The 12,004-nt window shown below is 43.8% G+C and overlaps 1 protein-coding gene across 1 annotated transcript; it reads left to right on the plus strand.

Moving 5' to 3' along the window:
* The first annotated feature begins 2,747 nt into the window (after window positions 1-2,747).
* LOC143502703 (uncharacterized) lies at window positions 2,748-8,356 on the plus strand. Its single transcript, XM_076995366.1, has 2 exons — window positions 2,748-5,241; window positions 7,138-8,356. The coding sequence occupies exon 1, from the start codon at window positions 3,698-3,700 to the stop codon at window positions 5,231-5,233; it is 1,536 nt and encodes a 511-aa protein (XP_076851481.1). The 5' UTR covers window positions 2,748-3,697; the 3' UTR covers window positions 5,234-5,241; window positions 7,138-8,356.
* The last annotated feature ends 3,648 nt before the right edge of the window (window positions 8,357-12,004 follow it).

Consider the following 12,004-nt stretch of genomic DNA (forward strand, 5'->3'; position numbering starts at 1 on the left):
TATTTACAGGTGGCAAGGGCAGCATATTTCTCCAGCAACATCTTTAGAGTTTGGCTTCCAATACCACTGACCATTCTCATGCGCTAAAGAGTCACAAGCATATTTTTACAATCACAATGATTGGCACCTTTCATGACACTTTTAAAGCCACCTGTGTTGAAAATCGTGCCCATGTCTCTAAGCAGCCATGTCTCAACACAGAAGATACTTCTCCAAAGCTCATGGGCACACCACACCAGAGACATGAACTCTCTTCAGCAAGATCACAGCCTCCAACATCTTTCAAGCAATTCCATCACATAAACCAAGCTGTTTGGGCTAGGACAAACATTCACAAGTTCCTGATCCAAAGAGACCATAAAGTCTACATACAAAGCCATACATAACCCATGAGTAGTCCATAAGTAGAATATCAGCAAAGGCTCCTGCATATAGAGCATGTGTGCTGCAATATTCCACACACCACAATGATGTATGCCATCCTTTTAAGAAAGCACTTGTCTACCAACTTTTACTCCAGTGCAAACCACAATATAGCAAAACGCACATGTTTAATCATTTATTAAGCTGATTAGTCTTTGCAATACATTATTCTTATCATTCTTCCGTCATGCAGCTAGGCTACTTCCGTTATGCTTTCCATTCCACAATCTAGAGTCTTAAAGAATTCAAATTCCTGCTGTGTGACCTTCAGAGTCGCCTGCTTCACAACCCATGTGAGCTGTCTAGAACCACACAGGTGCTTCACTCTGGTAACGTTATTTACAGGTGGCAAGGGCAGCATATTTCTCCAGCAACATCTTTAGAGTTTGGCTTCCAATACCACTGACCATTCTCATGCGCTAAAGAGTCACAAGCATATTTTTACAATCACAATGATTGGCACCTTTCATGACACTTTTAAAGCCACCTGTGTTGAAAATCGTGCCCATGTCTCTAAGCAGCCATGTCTCAACACAGAAGATACTTCTCCAAAGCTCATGGGCACACCACACCAGAGACATGAACTCTCTTCAGCAAGATCACAGCCTCCAACATCTTTCAAGCAATTCCATCACATAAACCAAGCTGTTTGGGCTAGGACAAACATTCACAAGTTCCTGATCCAAAGAGACCATAAAGTCTACATACAAAGCCATACATAACCCATGAGTAGTCCATAAGTAGAATATCAGCAAAGGCTCCTGCATATAGAGCATGTGTGCTGCAATATTCCACACACCACAATGATGTATGCCATCCTTTTAAGAAAGCACTTGTCTACCAACTTTTACTCCAGTGCAAACCACAATATAGCAAAATGCACATGTTTAATCATTTATTAAGCTGATTAGTCTTTGCAATACATTATTCTTATCATTCTTCCGTCATGCAGCTAGGCTACTTCCGTTATGCTTTCCATTCCACAATCTAGAGTCTTAAAGAATTCAAATTCCTGCTGTGTGACCTTCAGAGTCGCCTGCTTCACAACCCATGTGAGCTGTCTAGAACCACACAGGTGCTTCACTCTGGTAACGTTATTTACAGGTGGCAAGGGCAGCATATTTCTCCAGCAACATCTTTAGAGTTTGGCTTCCAATACCACTGACCATTCTCATGCGCTAAAGAGTCACAAGCATATTTTTACAATCACAATGATTGGCACCTTTCATGACACTTTTAAAGCCACCTGTGTTGAAAATCGTGCCCATGTCTCTAAGCAGCCATGTCTCAACACAGAAGATACTTCTCCAAAGCTCATGGGCACACCACACCAGAGACATGAACTCTCTTCAGCAAGATCACAGCCTCCAACATCTTTCAAGCAATTCCATCACATAAACCAAGCTGTTTGGGCTAGGACAAACATTCACAAGTTCCTGATCCAAAGAGACCATAAAGTCTACATACAAAGCCATACATAACCCATGAGTAGTCCATAAGTAGAATATCAGCAAAGGCTCCTGCATATAGAGCATGTGTGCTGCAATATTCCACACACCACAATGATGTATGCCATCCTTTTAAGAAAGCACTTGTCTACCAACTTTTACTCCAGTGCAAACCACAATATAGCAAAATGCACATGTTTAATCATTTATTAAGCTGATTAGTCTTTGCAATACATTATTCTTATCATTCTTCCGTCATGCAGCTAGGCTACTTCCGTTATGCTTTCCATTCCACAATCTAGAGTCTTAAAGAATTCAAATTCCTGCTGTGTGACCTTCAGAGTCGCCTGCTTCACAACCCATGTGAGCTGTCTAGAACCACACAGGTGCTTCACTCTGGTAACGTTATTTACAGGTGGCAAGGGCAGCATATTTCTCCAGCAACATCTTTAGAGTTTGGCTTCCAATACCACTGACCATTCTCATGCGCTAAAGAGTCACAAGCATATTTTTACAATCACAATGATTGGCACCTTTCATGACACTTTTAAAGCCACCTGTGTTGAAAATCGTGCCCATGTCTCTAAGCAGCCATGTCTCAACACAGAAGATACTTCTCCAAAGCTCATGGGCACACCACACCAGAGACATGAACTCTCTTCAGCAAGATCACAGCCTCCAACATCTTTCAAGCAATTCCATCACATAAACCAAGCTGTTTGGGCTAGGACAAACATTCACAAGTTCCTGATCCAAAGAGACCATAAAGTCTACATACAAAGCCATACATAACCCATGAGTAGTCCATAAGTAGTGTGGTGGAAATTTGGTGATTTCCATTTAGATCAGGCTTTCTTAGTATATGTTAAACACATTAGAAATAAGGTTTTTACATATGTGTGTTAATCATGCCACTGAAGCCATTCTGGTGGCTTCAGTAGGCCTCAGAGATGTGTTTATGTGTGCCTGTCTGGGACATTTAATCTGATGTTCCTCTGGTGTTCCTAAACTGACCTCGCTGGAGACGCATAATCTCAGCTTGGAAAGGACTACGGCGACACTCAGTCTGCCATGCCATCACGAGGATGCTGAGCAGGGAGGGGGCACGCATCATATGCATCTGTCAGATCAGAGTTAATTACTCCTTACTTTGTCCAATCATATTTAGTTAATAACCGTGTGTTCACCTCGTGGACACCGTGTGTATTGATGATCAAGGGTATAAAGGATGAGAGTTCGGAATGGGGAATTAGCTCTCTCTGACAGACACTTGGGTGTTTGTAACTGAGATCTCAATTATTTTAATCCACGGTATGTTTTAATAAATCATTGTACTTATTATCTAACCCAACTGCTTCTGACTTATTTTGTACTCACCATTGAAGGGTTTCAGAATTTCTAAGACATTTTGGCACCCCAGATGGGACTCCACGACTGAGGACGGCACACCTGAGGGAGAGACTAAGCGCTTAGCTCCTGAAGGCCTTACTTCAGTCAGCCAACGACAAATTCCGTTGAGCGGGACTCGCAGGTGTGTGTGCCTCCTCGGCGTCGGAGTTTTCCCAGGAACAGACGAACATTTAAGTTAACTAAACCCTGGTGAGTACAAAGTGTTGATATAAACTTATTGCAGAGGTTGGGACTTCTCTCCTGGTGCGTGTATACACGGTTATGGTTATCGGGCGGGGTAACTGAATGATTAAGTGTTTCACCCTCGGCTAGGAGTCGAGGACCAGAGTATCAGGGAGAGTGAGAGTCAGGCTCTGCGTGAGTGTGTGCGTTGTGTGAGGGAGTGTTGTTATTTTTTTCTCCCCAGAAGCAGCAAAATGGGCGGATGTGGTAGTAGTCATACTGACAGGGAGGTCAGTGAGATACTGCACGCACATCCTAGAATAAGGTACATGAAAGAACGGTATGGGCCCGAAAGTTTAAAACAATTTCACATGTGGGTTACTAAATGTGATTTCCCAGAGGAAGGGAGTTTTAACATGAACCGAATTGCAGCATTAAAACGAAGTCTGATAAAAGAACAATATGATGGGTTCAAGGTAAACTGGGAAGCTTTTGACTTGTGGGAGAGGGAGGCGAAACGGCGGGATTATAGATTGCAAACACAAACTAAATATGAAGTTCAACGGGAACTTCAGAATCTCCAGTCTGTTAAGTGTGTTGCAGATCCAGACCTGGACGGATGTCTCAGGCGACCCCCAACCGTCCCGATGGCCCCACCCAACCCCACCGACGTCAAGCCCCAGAAACCAGTCAGACGAAACAAGCCTCCTCCAGCACGTCCAATCAGCCCAGTGGCTATGCACACAAGATCGCGAGACGGGCAAGACACAACTGCCGGACCAAGCCAAGGACGGATGGTCCACGTCAGCGAGTCGCCCCTGTCTCCTCCTCCGGAAACAACCAAGGATCAGGTGATGTGCCCAATGGTAGAGGTGGCTGGTCAGGATGGGCCTATGCTTGTTATGAGAACATGGACTGTTGCAGATTTACAGGAAGTGATGAAGCAGTTCAAGCTCCCTGGTGACATTGGGGGGCGTAAGTTCGCACATGAACTAGACATGTTTTGCCGTGAGTTCAGGCCGACATCACATGAGCTGCGACGACTCCTGGGCCTGAAACTGGGAGTAGAGGTTACAAAGATCCAGATGGACTGGTCAGTCAAGAACATTCAGTTGGTCAACAGTGAGTGGTCACATGAAGGTAACAAACCGTATCGGACAATGTTACATGAACTATGTGCAGCAATACGGGATGCTTTTCCCCTTGTTATGGATTTAACCAAAATAGCTATTTGTAAACAAAATGACTCAGAGACTGTGCAGGAGTACCTGTATCGACTCACCCAGGTGCATGATGCTCACTGCGGCATGGACAAGCCCGACAGGATGGACAACGGGCCAATCACACCCTATGAAGCTCATTTGCGGAATGCTTTCATCAATGGACTGAAGCCAGAGATTTCCGAGAAGCTCAAGGACACTTGCATCACGTGGGAGACAGCCAAGATGGAAGTGATTGTGCAACATGCTATCCACGCGGAAAGGCGATGGAAGACGGTGAGTGCCTGGAAGCAAGACAAAGAACCGCGGCAAACACAACTTTCCATGGTTCGAGTGATGAGGGGCGATGAAAAAGGTAACTGTGCAGGAGGCAAAAGCTGGAGGGAGCAGAAGAGGACTAAAAAGGTGAAGAACCGCAGGAGAGATGATGACGACAACGCTTGTTACATCTGTGGAGAAGACGGACACCGGGCAAGAGGGTGTCCACAAAGACAGGATAGCGGGAGAAGCAAGGTCAGCAGAGTCATGGTGGGGACTGATGGTCGGAGGGGTCAACTGGTGATGTCCTGAAGGGTCAGGTAAGACACAAATTTTTTTTTCCTATGCTCTGCAATGAAGAAATGCTTCCGCTAACACCTACTGGTTCTGTTTTTTCTTTTTTTTATTCCTTTATTATATATAAAAAAAAAAAAAAAAAAAAAAAAAAAAATTATATACATATTATTCTGCAACTGGGCTATGCGAATAATGATGAACTGTCGTATGGGGAACATATGCTGTGTTATGAGACAAGTGCTGCTGCTGAGCGGTTATGTTTTTTGGGGTTAACTTGGGCAGAGCAGGTTAGGTTTCAAACAGTAAACGGTGTGGCTGAGACAGGGTTTGTGTGCGCATGGCAGTGGGAGTGGGTGCGATGGTGTGCGGTACAGTCCGTCAATGGACGGGTTTTTTCTAAACCACTGATTTGGGAGGTCAGAGTGAGCAGGGGAGTGCAGCTGTATCTGGGCGAGTTGCCAACATTCCAATGTCCAAAGATAAGAGGGTGTGTGTGTGTGTGTGACTGAAGGGAGTCCCACAGACTCTGTGGTCCCAGGGGAGTGTGACTTAGAGAAACACATCTAGGTCAGACCGTAGGCCTTGCAAACCACAGTACCCCTTGAAGCGGTCAAGGGGATACGACCAGTCTTTGAGACATTGGGAAAGGGGGGGGTAATTGTTCCATATGCTAATTCACCAGTGGGAGTTCCAATTTTTTTTCCTGAGTGAAAATTTAAGGAGCCTGGTGTACCGAGGAGTGGAGGTTGATAAAAGCTCTCCAGGCGGTAAAATTTAGATGTGGTAGCAGGAGCCCCGTTGGTACCGAATCCCTTAACAGTTCTGTCACAAGTCTCACCTGACAGTAAGTGGGTTTTTTGTTGATTTGGCTAATGCCTTCTTTTCTGTACCGGCACATGCAAACTCACAGCTTTGGTTTGCTTTTAAGGTTGATGGTCAACCATACACTTTCACTCACCTAAGCTAAGGCTGTCGACAGGCCTTTAATGCATTTAAAAACAAGCGTTGCACACATCCTTAACATTGGGCCTGGCTAACTCTGTATTTCTGTTTGTCCAAACAGCAGATGATAAGCGGTGACTGAGATCTATTCCCCAATGCCAGACCTGAGGGAGGTCTGGAGCTATTTGTGGACGGATCGGCATCACGTAATCCAGCAACAGAGAAAAACTGTGTGGGTTATGCAGGGGTTTCGCAACACAGCACTGTTGAACCTGGACCACTGTCAGGGCACCATTCGGCGCAGGCAGCTGAATTGGTGGCTCTGACTCAGGCATGCTGAGTGGTTCTAGGTAAAACAGTGGCGATTCGCACAGGCAACAGGTATGCCTTTGAAGTAGTGCACGACTTCGGGGCTATCTGGACACACAGGGGGGTTCTCACTTCATTGGGGAAGTTGATCACACATCGTAAATCAATTGCTGAACTTCGTGATGCCATTCTCGTCCCGAAGCAAATAGCGGTATGTAAATGTGATGTATATATTCTGACAATAAAGATTCTGTTTATTATGGGTAATGAACGGGCAGTCATTTTAACGGATTTGGACACCATGTACACTCTGTGTGCTGATAACACCGTTGTTTCCACAACAGCTGAGATAAGCAAGCTCCAGAAGACAGCAACCGCCTCGGAGCTGTCTGCGTGGCAGCGGGCGGGTGCGGTGAAGCGGGGGGGCCTTTGGGTTGGGCCCAGTGACGAACCGTTTCTTCCTGGGAGCATGTTTCCTGTGTATGCACAATTGACACATGGTAAAGATGATGTGTCAACAGGGGGGATGTATGATAACAATGAGATCTTATTTGGCAGGCCGCCAAATACAGGCATCGGGTGAGAACGACCCTTTGCACCGACCACGAACGAGTGCAATGATGCCATGTTGATTTACTGTGCAAACCTGTCCTCTGTCTTGTCACAAGTTCACAGGGCGGTGAAAGAGGCGTTACCTAAGGTCCACAGCACGACCTGGAACGTGGATTCACGCTAGCCATTGCAAGAAGGTTCCAATACCTGAGCAGACGAAGAGCGGTCCTGAAGCATCCCAGCTTCTGTAGGGTGAAAGGAGGGTGTTCGGGCGCCTCAGTCGAGTGGGTGGAAGTGCAGAAAGGGCGTGACCCGCACTCCAAACACAACGGCTGTCAAGAAGGGTCAACGATCACCCACCATGAACCCTGTGCTCTTGCTCATCCGGTGATGGAGCTCAATGGCGATTGTTGTTGATGGTTTTCTGTGTGCCTTGTTTGCTGTCACTTCTGAGGAGTTGTGTCTTGCAGGCTGCAGACACGGCGCTAAAACCTGAGGACCTCACGATGAGGACAGATGTCAAGGCTACAAATCTACCACCTGATGTTGATTCATTTACTGATGATGATGATGATGATGATGATGATTTGGTTTGATTAACTTCATTGACCAATGTTGTATTCTGTTTGTAATCAGGTGTGAATTGTTTGACCATCCATGTACTTCCTGGAAATTATGCTACGATCGAAAGCCTGTATTGGAGTGGTCTGTAGTCAATGTAATTTGTCCATAAAGGACAAAAAGGAGGGAAATGTGGTGGAAATTTGGTGATTTCCATTTAGATCAGGCTTTCTTAGTATACGTTAAACACATTAGAAATAAGGTTTTTACATATGTGTGTTAATCATGCCACTGAAGCCATTCTGGTGGCTTCAGTAGGCCTCAGAGATGTGTTTATGTGTGCCTGTCTGGGACATTTAATCTGATGTTCCTCTGGTGTTCCTAAACTGACCTCGCTGGAGACGCATAATCTCAGCTTGGAAAGGACTACGGCGACACTCAGTCTGCCATGCCATCACGAGGATGCTGAGCAGGGAGGGGGCACGCATCATATGCATCTGTCAGATCAGAGTTAATTACTCCTTACTTTGTCCAATCATATTTAGTTAATAACCGTGTGTTCACCTCGTGGACACCGTGTGTATTGATGATCAAGGGTATAAAGGATGAGAGTTCGGAATGGGGAATTAGCTCTCTCTGACAGACACTTGGGTGTTTGTAACTGAGATCTCAATTATTTTAATCCACGGTATGTTTTAATAAATCATTGTACTTATTATCTAACCCAACTGCTTCTGACTTATTTTGTACTCACCATTGAAGGGTTTCAGAATTTCTAAGACAGTAGAATATCAGCAAAGGCTCCTGCATATAGAGCATGTGTGCTGCAATATTCCACACACCACAATGATGTATGCCATCCTTTTAAGAAAGCACTTGTCTACCAACTTTTACTCCAGTGCAAACCACAATATAGCAAAATGCACATGTTTAATCATTTATTAAGCTGATTAGTCTTTGCAATACATTATTCTTATCATTCTTCCGTCATGCAGCTAGGCTACTTCCGTTATGCTTTCCATTCCACAATCTAGAGTCTTAAAGAATTCAAATTCCTGCTGTGTGACCTTCAGAGTCGCCTGCTTCACAACCCATGTGAGCTGTCTAGAACCACACAGGTGCTTCACTCTGGTAACGTTATTTACAGGTGGCAAGGGCAGCATATTTCTCCAGCAACATCTTTAGAGTTTGGCTTCCAATACCACTGACCATTCTCATGCGCTAAAGAGTCACAAGCATATTTTTACAATCACAATGATTGGCACCTTTCATGACACTTTTAAAGCCACCTGTGTTGAAAATCGTGCCCATGTCTCTAAGCAGCCATGTCTCAACACAGAAGATACTTCTCCAAAGCTCATGGGCACACCACACCAGAGACATGAACTCTCTTCAGCAAGATCACAGCCTCCAACATCTTTCAAGCAATTCCATCACATAAACCAAGCTGTTTGGGCTAGGACAAACATTCACAAGTTCCTGATCCAAAGAGACCATAAAGTCTACATACAAAGCCATACATAACCCATGAGTAGTCCATAAGTAGAATATCAGCAAAGGCTCCTGCATATAGAGCATGTGTGCTGCAATATTCCACACACCACAATGATGTATGCCATCCTTTTAAGAAAGCACTTGTCTACCAACTTTTACTCCAGTGCAAACCACAATATAGCAAAATGCACATGTTTAATCATTTATTAAGCTGATTAGTCTTTGCAATACATTATTCTTATCATTCTTCCGTCATGCAGCTAGGCTACTTCCGTTATGCTTTCCATTCCACAATCTAGAGTCTTAAAGAATTCAAATTCCTGCTGTGTGACCTTCAGAGTCGCCTGCTTCACAACCCATGTGAGCTGTCTAGAACCACACAGGTGCTTCACTCTGGTAACGTTATTTACAGGTGGCAAGGGCAGCATATTTCTCCAGCAACATCTTTAGAGTTTGGCTTCCAATACCACTGACCATTCTCATGCGCTAAAGAGTCACAAGCATATTTTTACAATCACAATGATTGGCACCTTTCATGACACTTTTAAAGCCACCTGTGTTGAAAATTGTGCCCATGTCTCTAAGCAGCCATGTCTCAACACAGAAGATACTTCTCCAAAGCTCATGGGCACACCACACCAGAGACATGAACTCTCTTCAGCAAGATCACAGCCTCCAACATCTTTCAAGCAATTCCATCACATAAACCAAGCTGTTTGGGCTAGGACAAACATTCACAAGTTCCTGATCCAAAGAGACCATAAAGTCTACATACAAAGCCATACATAACCCATGAGTAGTCCATAAGTAGAATATCAGCAAAGGCTCCTGCATATAGAGCATGTGTGCTGCAATATTCCACACACCACAATGATGTATGCCATCCTTTTAAGAAAGCACTTGTCTACCAACTTTTACTCCAGTGCAAACCACAATATAGCAAAATGCACATGTTTAATCATTTATTAAGCTGATTAGTCTTTGCAATACATTATTCTTATCATTCTTCCGTCATGCAGCTAGGCTACTTCCGTTATGCTTTCCATTCCACAATCTAGAGTCTTAAAGAATTCAAATTCCTGCTGTGTGACCTTCAGAGTCGCCTGCTTCACAACCCATGTGAGCTGTCTAGAACCACACAGGTGCTTCACTCTGGTAACGTTATTTACAGGTGGCAAGGGCAGCATATTTCTCCAGCAACATCTTTAGAGTTTGGCTTCCAATACCACTGACCATTCTCATGCGCTAAAGAGTCACAAGCATATTTTTACAATCACAATGATTGGCACCTTTCATGACACTTTTAAAGCCACCTGTGTTGAAAATCGTGCCCATGTCTCTAAGCAGCCATGTCTCAACACAGAAGATACTTCTCCAAAGCTCATGGGCACACCACACCAGAGACATGAACTCTCTTCAGCAAGATCACAGCCTCCAACATCTTTCAAGCAATTCCATCACATAAACCAAGCTGTTTGGGCTAGGACAAACATTCACAAGTTCCTGATCCAAAGAGACCATAAAGTCTACATACAAAGCCATACATAACCCATGAGTAGTCCATAAGTAGAATATCAGCAAAGGCTCCTGCATATAGAGCATGTGTGCTGCAATATTCCACACACCACAATGATGTATGCCATCCTTTTAAGAAAGCACTTGTCTACCAACTTTTACTCCAGTGCAAACCACAATATAGCAAAATGCACATGTTTAATCATTTATTAAGCTGATTAGTCTTTGCAATACATTATTCTTATCATTCTTCCGTCATGCAGCTAGGCTACTTCCGTTATGCTTTCCATTCCACAATCTAGAGTCTTAAAGAATTCAAATTCCTGCTGTGTGACCTTCAGAGTCGCCTGCTTCACAACCCATGTGAGCTGTCTAGAACCACACAGGTGCTTCACTCTGGTAACGTTATTTACAGGTGGCAAGGGCAGCATATTTCTCCAGCAACATCTTTAGAGTTTGGCTTCCAATACCACTGACCATTCTCATGCGCTAAAGAGTCACAAGCATATTTTTACAATCACAATGATTGGCACCTTTCATGACACTTTTAAAGCCACCTGTGTTGAAAATCGTGCCCATGTCTCTAAGCAGCCATGTCTCAACACAGAAGATACTTCTCCAAAGCTCATGGGCACACCACACCAGAGACATGAACTCTCTTCAGCAAGATCACAGCCTCCAACATCTTTCAAGCAATTCCATCACATAAACCAAGCTGTTTGGGCTAGGACAAACATTCACAAGTTCCTGATCCAAAGAGACCATAAAGTCTACATACAAAGCCATAAATAACCCATGAATAGTCCATATACTGTTCACTAATTATATTTCTTATTACATTAAATCCAGTCATCTTACAACAGTCCTCAGGACACGTATACTTCAAAAACGATAATAATTATCATTGGTCATTCTATAAAAAGAAGAAAATGTGAAATGTATTCTCACTATACCTGTTTAGAACAGTTTTGTAGATGTCAAAACTCATTACAAAGGCACAGACTTTATCAAAATGACAAACTTTAGAGGTTAGAAAGTGAACACTATTTAATTTGTAAATGAACAAAAATGCACGAGTGTCGCTTTAATTTGAAAAACGAATTGTTTTGTCTTGATTTGTTGTCCCGTTGCCTTGGTAAAATGCCTATAGCCTAAGGGCACGGCCTCCTTTTGATTATTCTTTTATTAATCTACAAAATAAAACTTTTCAGTCACATAAACAGACACAGGGCAAGGTAAACTAAATGGCACACATAATTACAGACATATTTAAAATAATTGTACATTATCGTAACGTAATACAGATGAATAGCGCAGCCACGGGGGCGCATGGGTAAGTGGGGAATGCCCCATTGGACCGACGCAAATTACCCAAGAGGCCCCAGCGCGCCTCAGTTAAAAGATAGGTTTATG

The sequence above is a fragment of the Brachyhypopomus gauderio genome, unplaced genomic scaffold (assembly GCF_052324685.1).
Source record: "Brachyhypopomus gauderio isolate BG-103 unplaced genomic scaffold, BGAUD_0.2 sc200, whole genome shotgun sequence".
Classification (NCBI taxonomy): domain Eukaryota; kingdom Metazoa; phylum Chordata; class Actinopteri; order Gymnotiformes; family Hypopomidae; genus Brachyhypopomus; species Brachyhypopomus gauderio.

What these genes read in the sequence shown, in the direction of transcription:
- LOC143502703 (XM_076995366.1), top strand. Translation starts at nt 3,698, where the DNA reads ATGGGCGGATGTGGTAGTAGTCATACTGACAGGGAGGTCAGTGAGATA.